Raw genomic sequence first — 20453 nt, 5'->3', positions numbered from 1 at the left:
GAATTCAGGTGGGTGTGCGTAAGAGTTTGGGATGAGGATGGTGGGGATCTAGAAGATGAAGAGGGGGCGGATGGGAAGGATACCTCAATACCAGGCATAGGGACTTGGACTTTTACCTGAAGGAAAGGCAGAACCAATGAAGGATGAGAAAGACGGGGTCATGGCATGTGGGGAATGCACCTGTCTACTAGGTTCAGAGAGGAAATGACTCTGGGTGGTCTATTAGAATAATCAGGTCATATCACATTTTTTTTTAAAGATTTTATTTATTCATGAGAGACACAGAAAGAGGCAGAGACATAGGCAGAGGGAGAAGCAGGCTCCATGCAGGGAACCCGATGCGAGACTTGATCCCGGGACTCCACGATCACGCCATGGGCCGAAGGCAGACACTCAACCACTGAGCCACCCGGGTGTCCCCATATCACATTTTCTAACTAAATTACTATTTTCTAGATATTATGTGTGTGCAAGTCTCCCCTCTCCCCTACTGGCCAGTAAGTTCCTTAAATGTTGACTCTAACTGCTTTTCTTCTCCCATAAGGGTCAGGCAAATCTAGGTACTTGAAGAATCAGATGAATGAGTGATTACAAGCATGAACAAATAAATGAATCTCTGAAGAACTGAGTTGTGAGCTGGATTTAAGAAAATGCATGTAAGCTGAGGTGATGGATCATGGACCTAAATGTGAAAGGGAAACAGAAGCTTCTAGAAGAAACCTTAGGAAAATAGCATTGTGGTCACAAAGATTTTCAAACAGAACATGAAAAGCACTAGCCATAAAAGGAAAGAGTGATAAACTCAACTTCATTACAATTAAGAATGTCTGTTCATCAAAGATACTATTTAGAGAGTGAAAGCCAAGCCACAGAGAGGGTGAAAAAATGTATGTTCCCACATATACGTTAAAGAACTCCTAAATATCACTTTGAAGAACTAATTTTAAAAATGAGAAACAACTCAAACAAGCACTTAAATATATGTATTTAATATATATACACATGGACTTAATAAATATATACACATGCATACATATAGACATATATTAAAATACATACATATGTACATATACCACCACACACCCACCAGAATGGGTATAATTAAAAGACCAACACCACCAATTACAGAGGGATGCAAAGCAACTGGAATTCTCATGCATGATGGGTGAGAGTATAATTTGGTACAACCACTCTGGAAAACTGTCTGGCAGTATTTGCTAAAGCTGAACCTATGCCTGCCCTATGACCCAGCAATTCAACTCCTTGGCACATTGACACAAGAAAAAAGTGCCAATAGGCCACCCAAAGAGTTGTTCATAACAGCGCTTCTGTTATAGCCCCAAACTGAAACAATCCAAACATCCATCAACAGGAAAATGGATAAACATATAGTGGCCCAGTCATACACTGGCTCCTCCATGAATCACATTTACAAAAAAAAAAAGAAAATATATATATATTTATATAAAACATACAATAAACTATATATATATATATATATATATATACATATATATTGCTATAAACAACAAAATAGAAGAATTTCAAAAGACACTGTGAGTGAAACATGCTGGACACAAAGGTCCAAGAACAGGAAAAACCAATCAGTGACAGAAGTCAGACAGCGGGTTCCTCTGGGAGGTGTTGCCTGGACATGGGTCTATGGGAGCCTCTGGGTTGCTGGAAATGTCCTTTATCTTGATCTGGCTGGTGATTCCACAGGCCTGCTCATATGGACCAATTCACTGGGCTGTATGCTTAAGATTAGTGCACTCTACCGTATGTTATACCTCAATAAAAATGGTTTGATAATAAATATACGACAGTGCTAGTTTCAAAACTTGCTGGAGAAGAGGTCGGACATATTTCAGAAAACGTAAAAATGAATTTAAATGTTAAAACAATAAAAGGACTAGAATGGGGTGTTTTAAGAGCTGGAGCAGGAAAAGGGAGTGTTAGAGGATATGAGAAGACCAGCTGTGCCCACCTAGAGCCCAGCATCAGGGAGAAAGCCCAGGGAGGTTGTCAACCCAGATCCACAGAGGACCTGGTGGGTGGGGCCCTGACTGCACAGGGAAAGAGACTAGATTTTGGTGTGGAAGTCAACTAGAAGCTAATTCCTCGGGTGCCTAGGGGGCTCAGTTGAGCATCTGACTCGTGATTTCCGCTCAGGTCATGATCTCAGGGTCATGGGATCTAGCCCCATACTGGGCTCCACCCGGAATGTGCTTACTTGGGATTCTTTCTCTCCCTCTCCCTCTGCCTTCTGCCCACCCACACTCTAAGTAAATAAATCAAATCTTTAAAAAAGAGAGAAAAGAAGCTAATCATTCCTGAGATGGGCAAGGATGCAACTGAAAACCACGATTAGGATGGAGGCGGCAGCGACAACCAACCTAACACTTAGCATTTACTGAGCACTGACCACAAGCCAGGCCCTGTTGTCACCACTTCACTGGAGTCCTTTCCTTTAATCCTCCTGACCGCTCTGTGAAGTTACTCTGGCTATGCCAAGTTACAGACTGCAGTAACTTCCCCAGGGTTGCCAAGGGTCGCAGAAAGAGGGCAGGCAGGTATGAAATCCAATGAATTAAAGGAATTCAGATGACATGAGACATTTGAACAGGTCTGAGGAACAGATGGATTACTTACACAATGCAAATTCTGCAGGATACACGAGTTCATTGTACACTCAGCAGTGTATTGACCAGAATCCTAGGAAAAGAGCAGAAACTGAGTATTTTTTATGTTTTCAGGTATTTAAACATATAATACCTAAACTACATTTAAAGGGTACGATGTGCAAAAGGGTGTGGCTTGAAGGGGGAAGGTAAGGTTCTTGCACGGAACTTGGTTTGAAAGCAGTTATTAGGATACCCTACACCCAGAGCTGTTATACTGTGACCTCCTAAGATCTGGGAAGTTTCATTTTGCGTCCTTTGGGTCACTCTTGATAATTCATCTTCCTCTACGTTGGCAATGTCAGGTCAGACAGCAAGGGATGAAAAGGTTCAAGGAGGTTGCCCTGCCTTCCCCCCAGCTTCCTTCTTTACATTTCTTTCTTTTGATAAGTGTATATTTATTACACACATAATATATTCCATGCATCATTTTAGAGGCTGAGGATACAGTGATGAATAAAATAGGAAGCTCCTACCAGGCCTCATGAAACCCATATGATAGTCAGAGGAAACATACAATAAACGAACATACAATAAACTAAACATATATAACTATAGTGATCAAATGCAGTGAGGAAGAATGAAGTTAGCTAAATGGAGGGCTTTCGGAGGAGTTGATGTTTAAGCTCTGATCTAAGTAGAATGAAAGACAAGCTATGAGAACACGAGGAAGGAGACGTCCAGGCCCAGAAATCAGCCAGCGCAAAGGCCCTGAGGTGGGCATACATGAGGCTTGGTTGAAAAGCAAAAAGAACCATCCTGGTTAGTGCACACTGAGGGAGAGGACAGTGGGAGGAAATGAGGTCGCAGAGGAAATAAAGTTCACATAGGGCTTCATAAGCCACAGGGAAGTCATTAGAAGGTTTTGCATTGGGAAGCAACTTGATCTGATTAGCTTATAGGGAGAAAGAACTCATAAGGGGGCAAGAGAAAAAGCAAGGAGACCAACTGGGAGGCCATTGCTAGAGTCTAGGTAGGGGGCATTGATTAGTGGCTCTATCAGGGTGGTACTCCCAGAGGCTGTAAGATGAGGCTGGATTCAGGAGACTGTCTGCAGGAAGAACTGCAAGGTTTGCTGGTAAGAAGGGTGTGAGAGAAAGAGGTCAAGGATGTCCCTAATGTCCTCCAGTCCTTCAGTCCATCAATGAACGATGCTTCCACTGATTTGGGGAATGATTAGGTTTAAGGGGTAAACCACGAGTTGAATTTCTGACATGTTAGTTGCAGATGGCTGTTAGATACTCACTTGGAGTTGTTAGCAAGCTCTTGCTTGGTGTTCAGTGAGGGAATTGTAGAAAACATCTGACAGACATCTTACGGACAGAAAAAAATCTCAGTTCTCCCTAGTTACTAACACTTACTCGGCAAATACTTCTTGAGTACCTACGGTGTGTTAGGTACTGTACTGGGTGCTGGGGAGTACAGCGTGCATTTGGTCAGAAACAGTCACTATCTTCATTACAACTTAATTAGTTCACTGGTTTCTGAGACACTTCTCTGAATATTATGTAAATATATGAAATCAACTCTCAAAAGTTATAAATACTCAGATGCTCTCTGACTCAGCAATTTGGAAGAGCTTAGATTTTCCGAAAGAAAGGAGCTATATATAGATTTGGACAAATGACAGATTTACCCATAAAATATGCGAAGACCGCCTTAAAATGAATCAGAAGAGACTGTCTCAACCAAATTAATGTTTACAAAGAGTCAACCTAGTGTAATGGAAAAGCTTACAGGGCTGGAAGGCAGAAGCTCCGGGCCTGTGTGTTCTGTTTCAACGAGATCATATGTATGACCTTGACTGAGTCCTTGACTCATCTTGCATCAGTTTTCTCTTCAATAAATTGAATCTGAGAGTCAATGTTTTCTAAAAAGCCTCCAAACTATTAAGTTCTTTCTTTGCATTATTTCTCTTGCAGGACTCTCATTCTTCTTTCCAACATTTATTAAAAAACAAAACCCTAAACTCCAAGGTGATTCTTCTCTTCTATGAGGGCTCATTTTTCAAAACAAAATAAAGCTGTTTTTTTCCTTGTTTGCAACTGGAAAATTTTTTTGACTGTAAAAATGATCTATGATCACAAAAGCACAGAGGGTAGGACGTCTCTACAATGATACCACTGAGGTAATTATGTCTGTTTTCACCATCATTGTATCTGCAACGTGTCATATGGCAGATGCTGAATAATATTTGTTGAATGAATGACCATTTCTAATATCTTGTGAACATCCTTTTTAGTCTTCAGACCAGAAAAGGAGAAGGAGAAGAAAAAGAAGGAGGAGGAGAAGAAAATCCTTTCTCTGGGGCGTTGTTTAGCCACTAGAGTCACCAGAGACTGAAACGGTTGGGAGCCTACTGGATCTCAAATTACTGGTTTCACAACAGCTGAGATCTGAAATCTATGTCATGTAGGGAAACAATAACATCAAATACACCATTCTGATGGCTGTAAACAATATCAAGGGTGGCTCAGTTTGAGCAACAACAAGAAAGGCTACAAAACAGTCCAAGGTCTGACCAGGAGTGGCTCCTGCAGCTGATGGGAGGAGGGCAGGCTCTGCCCCACAGATCCTTCCTCCCACACTCGGCCCTCTTCCTTCCTTCCCTACAGCAGCAGGATGAGTTTTCTTGGGGCACCTGAGCTGACCTCAGCACTTTATTGCAAACCTAGCATCTTTTTGATTGTTAACTCCCCTCTCAGGAAACCAAGATGATTTTCAGATTACCTCTGGAAATGAATTAAATCCAGATCCTGGCTGCACACCCATGATGCATCTTTTTCTCCCAAATGGAAGGAGTGGCTAATGTTAAAAACTGAGACATTTGACATGTGGACATGAATTTTACAGATCTCTTGAAAAATCACTGGATTTGGCGGCACCACTACCCATTATCCCATGGAGCAATCAGCGAGAGCTAAGGGGCAGCCTCCTGCTCTAGAGAGTGTTCCTCAGCTCCATCATCCCCCAACCCCACTGTTACATCCTGCCTACTGTGCTCATTTACCCAACTTGCTACCTCTAATTATGCAAAAGCACTCAAGCGGCATCTATTAAGTACCAGGCACTGTGCAAGTTCCTTGGAACACTGAGTGAACACAACACAGCTCCTACCTTGGAAAAGCTCTTGCAAACTAGCTTAGGAACCGGCTAATTACAGTGCAGTAAGGGCAGCATGGAGAGCAGAAACATGACATAGCCCAGGGACTCTCCCCTGAGAGGCTGCCCAGATTCCCTAAAGGTCATGTTTGAGCTTGGTTTTGAAAGATGAGTTACTCAGGAGAGTGGACAACTGGGAAATATTGCAAATAGTGGGGCTGTTTGAAAGCATATATAAGGTCTGCTGATGAGCCGCCTGGTGCACAGGTGACCCTCAGAGCCAGCAACTACCTTTTTGCTGATCAGTGCAGGTCTGTCTACAGCTCTCTGCCTGGGTATCCCCTGATAATCAGAAAATCATCTTGGTTTCCTGAAAGGGGAGTTGACAAAAGGATGCTAGGTTTGCAATAAAGTGTTGAGGTCAGCTCAGGTGCCCCAAGAAAACTCATCCTGGTGCTGTAGGGAAGGAAAGAAGAGGACCCGAGCATGGGAGGAAGGATCTGTGGGGCAGAGCCTGCCCCTTCCTTCCTTCTGTCAAAATGCCAGAGAAGGTTCACCTCTACCAGGAAGAGCCTACCTGACTAATCCCCAGTCACCTCTGGTAATTTCAACTGAGGCAACACTCGCATTCCGGGGAAACTGGTCACCTGAGGGTGATTCTGTTATTTGAACTTTGTTTTGTTTTGGAACCTACTGATAGCTGAAGAGTCGACCAGCATTCCATGCAATTAATAAGTATTTACCAAATATCTATATTGTATATAGAGTAGTATTTCTTTGTCATGTACGTCATTTTTGACCCCAACAAGCGAGTTGGGAATGAAGACAAAAACTAAAAACAGACGATAAAATTCAGAAAACATTTATTAAGTGCCCGGTATTCACAATTTTGTTGGTCCTTCTTCATCCATCCAACGTTCAGTGAGCACTTCTAAGGCCCGGCACTGTGCTTTGCACCTGGAAACTGAGCCACTAAAATATACAAGCTAGCCGCGGACATGGATACATAAACCCATTTATAATGAGTTACCCGTCAGAGCAATGTTCAAAGTACAGCAACAACTTGGAGAGACATGTGTACCTAGTACCCCCAGGGTACTAGGCAGGTAGCATGGAGAAGATAAGTTCGAGCCGCTTATCTTGTTTTTGTTTCTTTTTTGCTTTTATTGTGACATTTTACAACATACACAAAAATACAGAGGCTAGTGCAATGAAACTCCATGAACCCACAACCCGCTTTGGCAATTAGTAACTCATCAGCACTTCTGATTCATCCATACCCTCCCCTGCTTCCCTCCATCCCTTCATTTTGTTTTGAAGCCAATCCTAGACATCTTTATTGTTTCACCCATAAATGCTGAGCGGAGTTTGAAGAAGGAACTGGGAAAGCCTAGAGCTTCCACTACTAACTTCCTTTCCCGCATCTATTCTTCTGCAGGTGACTCTGCCATAGGCATATACTCTTACTCCCGCAGTGACTCCAAAGCCTTCGCTATTGGACTTTTCTGGTTGGCTGAAGGAAAAGACTGAACTGATCCAGTGAAAACCCCCTCCTACCTTCTCTGAAAGGCTGACCATTCCTTGGGTCCTGGGTTCTGATTGCTAAATCTTCAGAAGAATTGCCAATTCTTTAAGAGCTTATTAGTTGTACAAACCAACTGATGTTTGTGCAATCAGGTTGTACAAACAACCTAGTGTTTGTCCAGGATGGTGGTCACGTCCCACATTTCCGTGTGCCCTCAACCTCCAGGGAAACCTCAGGCCAGCGCTGCTTCCTGTCACAACTCTGATCTTAGTCGCATCTGAGCAGCTGGCACCCTCCACACGGCTGCCATTTCCTATCCGTCTGGAAGGTACCAACATCCATCCCAGCACTTACTCAACCAGGACACTGTCCTGGGCTCCCTCAGAGTTGTTTTGTTTTGTTTTGTTTTAAAGCCACGTGGGTGGCTCAGTGGTGAGCGTGACCCCAGGGTCCTGGGATCGAGTCCCGCATCCGGCTCCCCGCTGGGAGCCTGCTTCTCCCTCTGCTTGTGCCTCTGCCTCCCTTTCTCTGTCTCTCATTAATAAAATCTTTTAAAACCTAAATAAGTAAAGCCACCCACTAATATCCACGTCCACAGCATCCCTGAATTTAGGACGCCGGCGCCCTCAAGTCTTGCACTACGTAGGCATCCTTCTCCTTTAGCACCATCCTCCTCCTCCTCTCGCCTCCACTGGGTGATCTTCACAAAACACGCTGCTGAAAGCCCTTTCAGAGTTCCCAGCCCCTGCGGGGACAAGGCCAACCCCCGTCACCGCGGACCAGGAGGCTCCGCAAAACACGGGCCTGTGGGTTACCTCTCCGGCTCCGCCCGCCGCCTCTCCTCCCAGCCTGCGGCCAAGCGCTCTACTTGAGGGCCCGCTTTCTCGGGTCTCTGCGCCTCTCATCAGGGCCGCGCCGCCGCTCACACGCGTGAGCTCACACGAAGTCAGCCGCTGCACTTTGCAGATGGAGAAACTGGGGATGGGCACCTTACCATGGCCACGCAGCGGAAGAGCCGAGGCTCGGACGCAGACTCCCGGCGCCAGAGGCCGCGGGCCCAGCCGCACTGACCCGGGAGCCAGCACGCCCCACGCCTCAGCAGCGAGCGCTCCGGGACGCCGCCCGCCCCTCGGCTGCGCCCCCCGCGCGTCCCCAGAAAGAGCGAGGCTTCTGATTGGCCGCCTCCGGCGACCCCCGGCGAGAGGGCGGCACCGACGGCGCGGGGGCGTCGCGGAGAAATGACGCAACGCCGCGACTCCTTAAAGGCGCCGGCCCCTTGCGCCGCGGATGGCGCAGGCGCGTTCCGGGGGCTCCCGCTTGGTCTCCGAGCGCTGAGAGCCGGGCCGGACGGGCGCGCGCGCGCGGGCTGGGCAGGCGGGGAGCGCGCCGGCCGCGGGCAGCTCGAGGGGTCCGGCGGGGCGGCGGGGGCAGCGGGGGCAGCGGGACCAGTCCGCCGACGACCCGGCGCCGCGATGGCCGAGGGCAGCGCCGTGTCCGACCCTCAGCACGCCGCGCGTCTGCTGCGAGCCCTCAGCTCGTTCCGCGAGGAGTCCCGCTTCTGCGACGCGCACCTGGTCCTCGACGGGGAGGAGATCCCGGTGCAGAAGAACATCCTGGCGGCGGCCAGCCCGTACATCAGGTGAGGAGGGGCCGCGCCGCCCGGAGCCCCCGGCCGCCCCGGCCCCTCCCCTCCCCTCCTCTCCCCTCCCCTCCCCTCCCCTCCCCGCCGCCCGCCGCCCGCCGGGCGCCGCGTCCCTCCGGGGCCCCGGGGCCGCCCCTGAGCTGCGGTCACCCTCGGGCCGGGCCTGTGCCCGCCGGAGCGCCCCCGGAGCCCGGGCCGCAGCCCTCCCGCGCTCCCTGCTGCGCCGCCCGCCGCCCGCCCGGGCCTCCGAGCTGCCCGGGGCCCCCGGACGCCGTCCTCGGCCGGCCCGGGACCCGCACCCGCACCCGCACCCGCACCCGCGGGCGGGCAGGGCGGAGCCTCGCCCGGGCCTGGCCCTCGAGCGCGGCTGAAGTTTGCCGGCCGCTCGCCTCCGCCTCGCGTCGTGGGCCGGGCGCGCCCCTCCCGCTGGGGAGCCAAACAAGCGCTTCCTCGCCGGCCCGGGGCGCGGGGAAGCCCCGTGGGACCCTCTCCCCGGAGCGGCGGGCCGACCCGAGGCCCACGTTCTCGCCGGAGGTGCCTTCTCCTCACTTGCGGTGGAAGCTCCGCTTAGAACAGGGCTGTGCGTTAGAGACACGTTGGAGTAAGCCGTAGCTAATTTTAGAGCACTTACTGTCGTTCTCAGGATGCGGTTGCAGGCGAGGATCCTGAGATTCTAGAGGCTCAGAGGGCATTTTAAAACTCAAGTAAAACAAAGCTTAACCTGATATGCTCGCCCCGCTTAACCGGGTTAATTGAGGTTGGTAAGATCCTGCCTAACCGAGCCTATCAGATCTTGCAGGGAAGCTATTATTCTCTTACAGCAACTTTCTTGCAAACTGGGTTGCTCTTTTAATAAAAGAAAGGAAAAAAAAAAAAAAAGCCAAAAGCTGGAGAAACTGTCCAGTAAGCTGGTTAAATATAGACTAATAGTAGAGACTGTCAGTGGAATCGACAGATCAGAAAAAGCAAAATGATGGGCACTGTGTTTTTAGTGCTGTGTCCCGGCCCAGCACAGCGCCCAAACTCCCATTTGCAGTTTTGCATTATCTGTGCTAAGTCAGAAGCCGTGCAGGCGCCCTTGGAACTTCTCCTGACTGCCTCCTGCAAATCCGCTTGCACTCCTTGTGGAGTTAAAGGGGGAGCGGAGAGAGTCTTAGTATGGAATTTGGATTGCCAGTAGGATAGCCCGCTCCTAGCTGGCAGTTCAGAGGTTTGAGCAATCCATGTCAAATCGGAATCAGCAGGTCGGAGTCTTCCCTGTATCCATAATATTCTCTGTTTGGGGAAACACTTTGGACACGTTATTGTTGTAGTCCTGTAAGAGGCATCCAGCAGGCTCAAAAGAACATTACAAATCACCAAGCCCATGCTTTCTATCCCCTTTCCACGCTTCAATTTTCCCCATAACCTCTTATCACTATAGTGTGCTCTGTATTTTACTCATTGGCTTTGTCCATCTTCCCCAACCACAGTGTAAGCTCTGTGAGGCCAGGAATTTTTCTTTTGTCCATTACTGTATCCCTGGCAGCCAGAAAGAACGGTGCCTCGTGGTTCAGCGGATGTGTTGAATGCGTGATTGCCTGCCCTTCTTCTCCAGCAGGTTGGACATTAGACGATTGGCTCTGTTATATTTCATTTCAGATGCTCAGTTATCCCTAATTGAGAAGAGCCCTAGGCCTGTTTTCTCCTTCCAGCTTTTTTGCTTTTATAGCTGTGAGCTGTTGGCAGATGACTTACTCTTGACTTCAGCTCACTCGTCTGATAAATGAGAGAGACAATGTGTCTTCATCTCATTTAATCTTTGACCTTCGCAGGAATATGTAATAGTGCTTTGAACTCCTCCAGGTGAGCACATGGGTCTCCAAAGTTAGTGGTGGTATTCCCTGCTGTATATGCTGTATTAGGAAAGGTGTGGTATCCTCTTGTGACAGGTGGCAAATCATGAGAATATTTAGTAATGTCAAATGTTACTTACTTATAATAGCAGTAACTAAGGCGTGAAATGTTACCAGTCAAAGTGGCTAAGCTGGAAGGGACTTTAGATCTTCTCTGGTCTGATCCTGTTACTTCTCAAATAGGGAAATGGGGCTCAGTGGGCCTTAGTGATCTGTATTATGATGAAGTTAGTAGTACTTAGTGGATGAACTCAGATCAGACTCCAAGTTACTGATGCCTCATCTTCTACTGTAGCCATACCAAGTTACAACCTTAACTCATACTTAACTATTTTTTGTGTAAACTCTACTGTCAGTCGATTCACAATGTTGTAATTTAAATGCTTATCAAGTGCTTTTATATACTGTCTCATTTTCATTTTCACTTTCAACCATCTTGTTTTGTAGGTAGGGTGGATATTTTTGACCTTTTATAGATAAACATGAATCAGCCAGTATAGGTTTTTTTGCCAGTGACCGATTAATCATTTTAGGTTTATTTGTAGACGTGGTAAAATGTTCTTGATGTCTTGGTTATCTTTTAAAATGGTCAATCTCAAGACTACTTCAAAGTAATTTGACTGATCTGTATTACTACCGAGAAATAAACTGTTTAATAATATTTGACACCTATGATTTTGGGCTTTTATCTGTATCTGTTTTGTTTGAAAGGAACTCTAAAGAATTATGTTGAAAGAAAATGAATTTGCATGTTCTAGCACTTGATATTTCTTTCCCTTTTGAAGCTTAAGCATTTAGGTCTGTGGTGTCATTAATCTATCTGGATTGGGTGTTCCAAAGTTTGGTAGTCTCTGAAATTTTATAAACATTTGAGTTTTGTTTATTTAATGTCGTTAGGTAATCTAGTTTAAGTAACTATCCTAAGAAGCATAAAGTTGTATGATTTAGAAACTGTTATATATTGCTTCTCAATGCTCAACAAAGGGAACCAATTCAGCTTTGTCAGAGTAGGAATTAAAGCAGTTAGCTTGGTATACTTTCTACTTAATATAGAAAAGCTTTTTAACCTAACTTATTGGTTTGATCTTTTCCTGTGCTTTATCTTTGGTTTAGGATTTATTTTTCCGCCTCATAGTCTTAGCTATCATACACTAGAAAGACTTTCAGTATAAAAGGGAAGAAACAGAAAATTTGTGTAGAGTACGTGTCATGCAGCGTCAGGATACAGATGATACTGAAAGGCAGGACCTTGCCTTGTCCATCATTAAGCTCAGTAAGTGGGATGCTGCTTTCACAGTACTCCCTCTACCCAGCTTTTCCTCATTCTGATCTCTGAATGATGTTTTCCTTTGGTTTGTTGGGTAAACTAAATCTAAATGTAGCCGATGACCTCTAAGGGTGGCAAAATTGAATTTGTTGATATAATGACCCACAGAATCTTTCCTTTCTCAGCAACCCTGAGACCTTCTGGGAAAGATTCCCTGAGGCTTATAGGAAATTTCCCTTTCTCTTGAATATTGCAAAGTTTGCTTTGCTTCATGTCTGAGGCTCTTCTGATTCTGGCACAATCCCATTGATCTGATACAGAGTTCAGACTCTTTTGTGAGCTGTGGTTCTTTGGGAATAAGATATGTGAAAAGGATTTGCAGAGAACTGCTGTATGAATCTGCGGGGCCATGTGCAGGTTCCTGTCTTTTATTCACTCTCTTTTGGGGAGAGAGGTGCTATTTATTTATGACATATATTCCACATCCATGATCCTCTCCAGTCAGAAGTTTTTTGAAACGATGCCATCAGCCTTGGCCAGTTGGAGGATGAAGTCCTCTGATTCACCCAACCTGTGAATGCCCTCCCAGATAGCATTGGTTTTAAACTGGCTGTTGAGCTTGCCTGTCACCTTGTCAGCCTCAACTACATTTACTTGCATGGATGTGTGGTCCTTATAGCTGACAAAGTAGTTGCTGGCGGAACATTTCCACAGCATGGACAGGTACACAAACTTGCCTGCATCCTCCTGCACGTCGAGGATGTGCCTACTGTCACCTCCACAAACATGGACCCAGAAAAGCCTCTATTCATTTTGAGAATTTCATTTTTTTTTTCCTAGAGGATCTATTGGAACATTAATTTATTTAGCATTTCCTGGAGCTAAAGTCCAGGAGAGTAAAGGGAAGAAAAAGTCTCAAGATTTTTAGATCCCTTGAATCAGCGGACAGTAAGAATGGCAGTTTGTCCCCCTTCCTTATTTTTTTCGGACAAAGCTGGTCTTGCAAGGGTGGAGTAGAGACGTTGGGCCCAGAATCCAGCCTACATTGTTTTGGACTGCATTTCTGGGATTTGGTTTCCTCATCTGCAAAGTGAGGTTGGCCAGGCCCCATGAATGGCAGATCCCCTTTAAGTCTGAATTGTGCAGCTCCATGGTATTTTTGTTTTGCTGTGTGTGTATATGTTGTGGAGAGGGGGTCTGTTTCTGTTCTTACAGCTTTATTGTATCATTTAAAGTTGTGTTGTGCATTGACATTAAAGCATTTCCTTTGCCCTGTCATACAGAATTTGGTTGGGTATTCTATATAAACCCAGCCTCGTAGAGCTGTTCTGTAACAAGCATTTACTTTATGTTGTTAATCTGGATGTATTCCAAGGCCTAATTATCGATGAGTCTGTTTTGCCATTTAAATCTAAACTTTGACTCATAGATGATGCTGATGAACTACTTATGGAGACTAATATGATCTCTGTAGGAAGTCCAAGTTTCAGAACAGCATAGAAATTGTCATCATCCTTTCTTTGGGCACCCGAAACCTGTCCTGTGCTTGATAGGCCCTAAGGTCCATTAGTTGTCTACTGTGTGCAGAGCACACTGCTAGTACCCAAGTCCCTTTTCTGAGACTTACGCTTTGAGTTTGAGGTCCCTTGCATGCAGCTGCTCCTAACTGTCATGGGATTTTGAATGGTGACTGTAGCCTGTTAAGTTGCTTAGTTAGTGCCCAAGGGTTCAGCTATAAGAAGCTTCTGTTCTGAGACTCTTAACTGAATCTTGAGTGTTCTTCAATTCAAATGGTGACACCTGCCTCTTGCTGTTCTTCATGGTGATGGGAAATAAGTTGGGCCTGAATATCTTGTAATGGATCTGGGCCTTGTTTGTGTCTAGCCGCTGTAAGGCATCCCAAACAACTACTTCACAAAATAACATCTGTCCTGAAGGGCTTGCAGTCACATCACACAAAATGATTTTTTTCTTCTTCTCCTCTTTGTGTTTCTCCCACTTCTCCTTCCCTTTTTTTTTTTTTTTTTAAAGATTTTATTTATTTATTCATGAGAGACACACAGAGAAAGAGAGGTAGAGACACAGGCAGAGGGAGAAGTAGGCTCTACTCAGGGAGCCCGACGTGGGACTTGATCCTAGGTCTCCAGGATCAGGCCTTGGGCTGAAGGCAGTGCTAAACTGCTGAGCCACCCGGGGCTGCCCTCTCCTTCCCTTTTTAGTGTTGGCATTTGTGTTTGATTCAACCCTGTGAGTTTTTCAGAACTGATACTAAAGTATGTTCTGTTTCAGAAGACCAAAGCAGTATTTTCTTTGGCTTCTAAGGAAACTAAACACTTGCGAGTTGGAGCTCCACATTTAACATAGATTACTCATTTCAGCCTAAAGGTATTTGTTTATTTATCTGAAACAGTGGTTCCTCCTGCTAGTAGCAGTGAATGCTCTAAGTCTGGAGAGGTTTTTGGAAGGTTTCAAATGATGAAACAAATCAGTACTCGTTAGACTAATGAGTCTGACATAAAGTGAAATGTTGAGTGTTTAGATTTAACTGTAGAACTTGCCTGAGGATTATTATGAGTAACAGTATATGTGATAGAAGTAAAAGGTAGCTCTAATGAGCACAGATAAGTTCTCATTCTTTAACCTATGCCTTTTGACTTCTACCTCTTCTTACAGTTTGTATTTTTCCCTGTAAGTCCTCTTCAATGTTTTTAAAGTAATTTCTCTTAGGTAATTTAGAGAGTCAAGCGAAGTGGTTTTCCACAAACTCTGGTTCTTAGGATGTAGATTTGGATAATACAGTCTAAGCGTCTGGATTACAAAGCCACTCTATTGTTTACACTGTTCATCAGTTTGTCTCATGATATCAAAGTGAGGTTTAAAATCTATTTATAATCCATAAAGAAAACATAATTAGGACAAATAAGGAGTCATTTGGCTTATAAGTACCGTGAGGTTAGTCCTTCAGGGAGCCGCATGATCCTTGGGCAGAAGACAAGTCTATCATTTTGTCCACTGAAGCTGTAATATAAATGAATAATTTGTAAGTTAGAATTCTAGGTTAAGGGTGGAGACGTGGAGGTATGGGGTGTGACAAGTGGCACTGTGGTTGCAGCCTTGAATTCAAGTACTTCCTGTGGGCTCTCCATCCCCTGAGACATGCTGGGTCCAAAGAAGGAAGGAAATGAGAGGCTGAGACGGAGTGGCATCTGTAGTTCTTTGGAGGGCAAAGGTCATGTGTGTCTAAATGCCCGCTAGTGCTCAGCCAAAGCTCTTGACCCCTGTGCTCAGAGGAGCAGAGAGTGAAGTCTTCTTTCTTGGTAGTTACTGCCAAAAAGTGACTTAGCTCTAAAATGATGGTCTAATGTTTGCTGATTCCATTCCTCTGTGAGAATAAATTATAATATTTTCCTCTCTATTCAGAGAGATTTAAAAAATAGAATACTTATGGAAGATAAGGTCTTGGTAAAATTTTGTTAAATGAGACAGCCTTTAAACACTAAGGCTTTGAGAGCATGTATCGGAAATGGAAGATGGAAGGTCTGGTTTTAAAAAATAGACTGCTGAGTTATGGGATATAGACAAATAAAATGAGTTATGGGATATAGACAAAATGTCCTTCATATCCGTTGTCAAGTTAACGTGCTGATGGGTATAGAACCTTAAATGTCGGGAACCCTGGGTGGCGCAGCGGTTTGGCGCCTGCCTTTGGCCCAGGGCGCGATCCTGGAGACCCGGGATCGAATCCCACGTCGGGCTCCCGGTGCATGGAGCCTGCTTCTCCCTCTGCCTGTGTCTCTGCCCCTCTCTCTCTCTCTCTCTCTCGCTCTCTGTATGAACATAAATAAATAAATAAAAAATTTAGAACCTTAAATGTCTATTTTTGCTCACAGATATTTTGTGATTCTTTTCAACTACTGAGTGTTTCTGTAGTTTTCTTTTTAGGAATAATTTGAAAGATCCTTTGATACTTGTGATTTTTGTATTTAGCATGGTAAGATGAATAGAAATACCGTGGAACATGGTTTCATAGTCACATGAGCATCTTCAGTAACTGGTTGCCTGTACTTCTGAATAATTATGAATTGTTTATTATTATTGAGCTCAAATTATTTTTAGACTTTTGCCACTTAAATCATATCTGTCCTTGAATTGGAGGAAACGTCTCATTGGAGTACGGGGTTGGTATGAGCCTCTTCTGAAGTGGCCGTGGTCGGAAGTTTGGGAAAGTGGCCCTGTGAAGAGCCAAGAGAATCCTCGGTTCCCCTTCTCTCCTTGCCCACTTCTCCTTCAGGGTGGAATTGGAGGCCAGTATCTTCTGTTGTCTTCCTATATAGTCTTTTGGTTAGTAAAAGGAAGCCTTTCCTACCAATGCCCAGTTTTTCTTCCGACACCAAAGCTAGTGTGCAAAGTTTAGACCTACCCTAGCATATAGGGGACATTGTGGGTGTGATTGGTTAATTGGTTTCTTTGTTTGCTTGTTGGATTTCCTGCCTGGCCCCTGTACTGCCTTGTGTGAACAGAGATACCAACTTTATCCCTGCCTGAAAATGCTAGTCCCTATGGTTGGCAGGGTGGGAATAAAATTTCAGTTTTCTCACCTCCTGCAGTTGGGGGATGGAGGGGAAAGAACAAAGATTGACTTCCTTTCCCTACCATCTCCTTTGCTATTGATAGGAAAGTGAATTATGAAAATATGCACCACTGTCACAGCTGTTGGTACACTATTTCTTTTTTAAGATTTTATTTATTTATTCATGAGAGACTCAGAGAGAGAGGCAGAGACACAGGCAGAGGGAGAAGCAGGCTCCATGCAGGGAACCCGACGCGGGACTCAATCCCGGGTCTCCAGGGTAACACCCTGGGCCGAAAGGCTGCGCCAAACTGCTGAGCCACCCTGGCTGCCCTGTTGGTACATTCTTAGAAATGTCATCCCTGCCTTAACCCATACACTTGTGGGATTGCACTTAACCAATAATAAACTACAGTTCAAGAATTAACATTGTCTTTTTTTCCAAAGAAGACATCCATGTGTCAACAGACACATCAAAAGGTGCTCGACATCACTCATCATCAGGGAAATGCAAATCAAAGTCACAGTGAGATGTTACTGTATACCTGTTAGAAGGGCTAAAATAAAAAAGATAAGAAATAGCAAGTGTTGGCAAGGATGTAGAGAAGGAACCCTCATACATTGTTGCTGGGAATACAAACTGGTATAGTCACTGCAGAAAACAGTATGGAGATTCCTCAGAAAATTAAAATTAGAAATAACATATCCAATAATTCCACTATTGTTTATCCAAGAAAATGGAAACACTAATTTGAAATATATATATATATATTCCTACATTTATTGCAGCATTATTTACAATAGCCAAGACATGTAAGCAACCTGAGTGTCCAACAATAGATGAATGGGTAAGGAAGATGTGGTATATGTATATGGTGGAATATTACACAACCATGAAAAAGGATGAGATCCTGCCATTTGAGACAATATGGATGAGCCTAGAGGGTTTTATGCTTAGTGAAATAAGTCAGAGTGAGAAAGAAAATATCATATAATTTCACACATAAGTAAAATCTAAAAAAAAAAAAAAAAGCCATAAATGAATAAACAACAAAAAGCAAAAACTCAGACCTAGAAAATACAGAGAACGAGCTTATAGTTCTGGGAGCTGGTGGGGGGTGGGGTGATGGTAAGGGGGAGATACAGGCTTCCAATTATGAAATGAGTAAGTCATGGGAATAGAAGGCACAGCATAGGGAATAAAGTCAGTAATATTATAATAGTTGTATGGCAACAGATGGTAGCCACACTTGTGGTGAGCACAGCATAATGTACAAACTTGTGAGTCGCTATGTTGTACACCTGAAACTAACATTGAGTGTCATCTGTTCTCAAAAAGAAAAAAAATCCATTTAAAAAAGCATTAAAAAAATAGCATTGTCTTAAAGTATTGAAATGTCCTATGTATTAACTCATCACAGCTTGAGTTGGCAGTAAAGGGACCTTATAGTCATTAGTGTTATCGGTCTCAGGGCTTGACTGTAGGTTTAGACATTTGTTCTTCAGATACTCCTGAAGATACTCTGACAGCTAGGTGCTGGGAAGACCATGGTAACAGGTGACAGACAAGGACACATTTCACTAGTTGACAGAGTATTGCACTTTCCAAGGCTTTGTTTTCTTTGTGTGCTGGCTGCTATCTGAGTGCATGTCCCACAAACAGTGTCAAAACTGAGACTAAGTACGTGGAAACTAAATTACTTCATATTTTTTCCTACCTCTGTGGGGCTAGGAAAGGAAATAAACATTGACCCAAAGACTTTTCAACTAATTTTTGATGTTCGCTTAATTTTTTAGTACTGTGTATCCTGATGTTGTGTGGTACCATCCATTTCAAGAATGGGAAAAGGATACATTGACTTTATTTTTGGAGTAGATCATTCTGAGAGTCAGCTGTAAAAGTATATTGAAATGACTCATCTGATCATTCACTACTACATTAGTGACCCCAGTTAATCACATTTACAGAAACACCTGTCTTTAAATAGAGAACATGGATTCTTGCTCAAAGTTCCCTAATATGCCCATTCATTCACTAAACTTTTCTTGAGTGTTTTTGTGCTGCACAGCCATGCACTGGGCACACGGGGCTCCAGCACCCGTGAGTCCATCTGAGGAGGCAGGCAGTGAAGAAGCTCACCACAGGGAGATGTAAGGGATGGACATGGGTGCTGCTGCAGTCTGGAGGGCTGACTGTGGTGGTAGAGGAGGAGGAGGATTTGACATGAGCAGGGGTGGAGGGTGGGGTTGGGCAGGGGGTAGCTCAGGGGGCACAGGAAACTGAAGGGCTGTGGTCCAGGGACGAGAACAGACTGGCACATCAGATGGGGGCAGGGTCAGAAGGATGCCAACACAAGATGGTGAGCGCTAGGTAGAATGGCATGAAACAAGGTTAGCAGGGTGGACAGGACCCCATTGTTCTGGGTTGGCACTCACTCTGTGCTCCAGTAAGATTAAACTTTCACTGTAGCATTCCCCTGAGTTTGGAGCTGACTGGGGAGGTAGTGGGGGGTGGGCAAGGAACCCAATAGAATCTTCCAACATAGTTTAGTTCAAACAAGAGTTGAGGTTTTATTTTAAGGGTTATGTATGGATAGACACTGAGGTTTTAAGAAGGAAAAGATGTGGTCCTATTTAGGAGGATGCTGCAGTTGTTGGGCCGGGAAATAAGGAGGCCCTGAACTAGGGTTTGTCAGTGAGTCAGAGTGAACTATCTGGATTACAGATAGTGGCAATAGGATTTGTCAGTGAGAAGAAGGGAAGGACCAAAGAGAGTCTTAAGTTTACATCCTCCTGATCACCAGGAAACCGTGCTTATCACTTACTGTATCAGATTAGGGACTGCTTTAGAGAATCTGTTCTCAAAGTTTACACCTTAGTTACGCAAAGACAGAGCATAGGATAGAAACTAATTGAATTGTATAAATGCCTGTGGCTATAGGAGTTGTGCAGGGGAAGGAGTACTTAGGTGATCACCTAAGGCTTCATGCAGGAAACAGAACTTGGGCAGAGCCTTGAAGAGGAAAGACTAGGGAGTGAGGGAGTGGTGGTGCCCACAGAGGGGCAAGGATCATTCAGGCAAGAGAAAGGTAGGCTCAGGATCAGAAGATGTGTATCACATAGTCAGTAGACTCACTGGACTGGAGGCTCAAATAGGCATGGTTGCAGGTGTGGATGACAGGCAGGTAAGAGCTATATTCAAGAGTGCCAGCTAATTAGCTGTGATTTTTATTCACTCATTAAACACTAGTACTATGAATGGAGCTTCACTTCAGGAAGATGACTTAGTAGTTGTACATACACAGGACTGGGAGGGCACTGGAGTTGCTGGCTGCTGTGGACAGCTTGCCGTGGCAGTATCCTGGGCACCAGAGAGTGGCCAGTATCCAGGATTCGGGAAGAAAGCAGCCTGCCATTCACTGAATGTGGGGACCAAGGATGAGGAAGGAAAAGAGGGAGGTAGCGGGTTTTCAGCCTGGCTGCCTAAGGAAAGTGGGGAACGTAACATTTTGTTTTGTGTTGAATTCTCTTCTGCTTCTTGAAGATTCTACGAGTGCTTCGCAGATCTGTGAATACGTATGTTTATTTTTACACATGTTTCTTAGCTCTGCCTTTCTCAACCTCCTCTTTCCTGGCAGACACATTTGTGCTCATCCTTCAGGACCTGGTTCCCATAGCTATTTCCCCAGTTCCACCTAGTAGTCCTTCCCTTTCAGCTCCTCTAGCATATTGTGCGTGCCCTCAGCGCTGCCTGCCGGTCTGTCATTTAGT

The 20453-nt window shown here is 44.9% G+C and overlaps 2 protein-coding genes across 4 annotated transcripts in view; one reads left to right on the top strand and one right to left on the bottom strand.

Annotated features, from left to right (window-relative positions):
• The first annotated feature begins 8538 nt into the window (after positions 1-8538).
• GAN (gigaxonin) overlaps positions 8539-20453 on the top strand; it is a 63126-nt gene continuing 51211 nt past the window's right edge. Inside the window, exons 1-2 of one of the 3 annotated variants that reach the window (XM_041770050.1) lie at positions 9430-9484; positions 10423-10550. In XM_041770050.1, coding sequence (XP_041625984.1) covers positions 10519-10550 — 32 coding nt within the window. In that variant the 5' untranslated portion in view covers positions 9430-9484; positions 10423-10518. Of the gene's footprint in view, positions 8948-9429; positions 9485-10422; positions 10551-20453 lie in introns of those variants that run through there. The other 2 variants (XM_041770049.1, XM_041770051.1) reach the window with 2 other exon arrangements.
• LOC121499838 (40S ribosomal protein S21-like) lies at positions 12537-13264 on the bottom strand. The gene is made up of 2 exons (XM_041771031.1): positions 13157-13264; positions 12537-12916 (listed from the first exon to the last, which is right to left on the bottom strand). The coding sequence occupies exons 1-2, from the start codon at positions 13262-13264 to the stop codon at positions 12614-12616; spliced, it is 411 nt and encodes a 136-aa protein (XP_041626965.1). The 3' UTR covers positions 12537-12613.

This window comes from Vulpes lagopus, chromosome 10 (genome assembly GCF_018345385.1).
Source record: "Vulpes lagopus strain Blue_001 chromosome 10, ASM1834538v1, whole genome shotgun sequence".
NCBI lineage: Eukaryota > Metazoa > Chordata > Mammalia > Carnivora > Canidae > Vulpes > Vulpes lagopus.
Note: the sequence above shows the minus strand (reverse complement) of the source record. Positions and strands in the feature narration are given on the sequence as shown.

Bases quoted from the DNA above. Each gene is read 5' to 3' on its own strand.
- LOC121499838 (XM_041771031.1), bottom strand. From the start codon at position 13,264: ATGGAGCTGCACAATTCAGACTTAAAGGGGATCTGCCATTCATGGGGC. The intron at 12,917-13,156 runs GTAGGCTGGATT...CAAAATGAATAG, and splicing joins GAAATGCAGTCCAAAACAAT to AGGCTTTTCTGGGTCCATGT.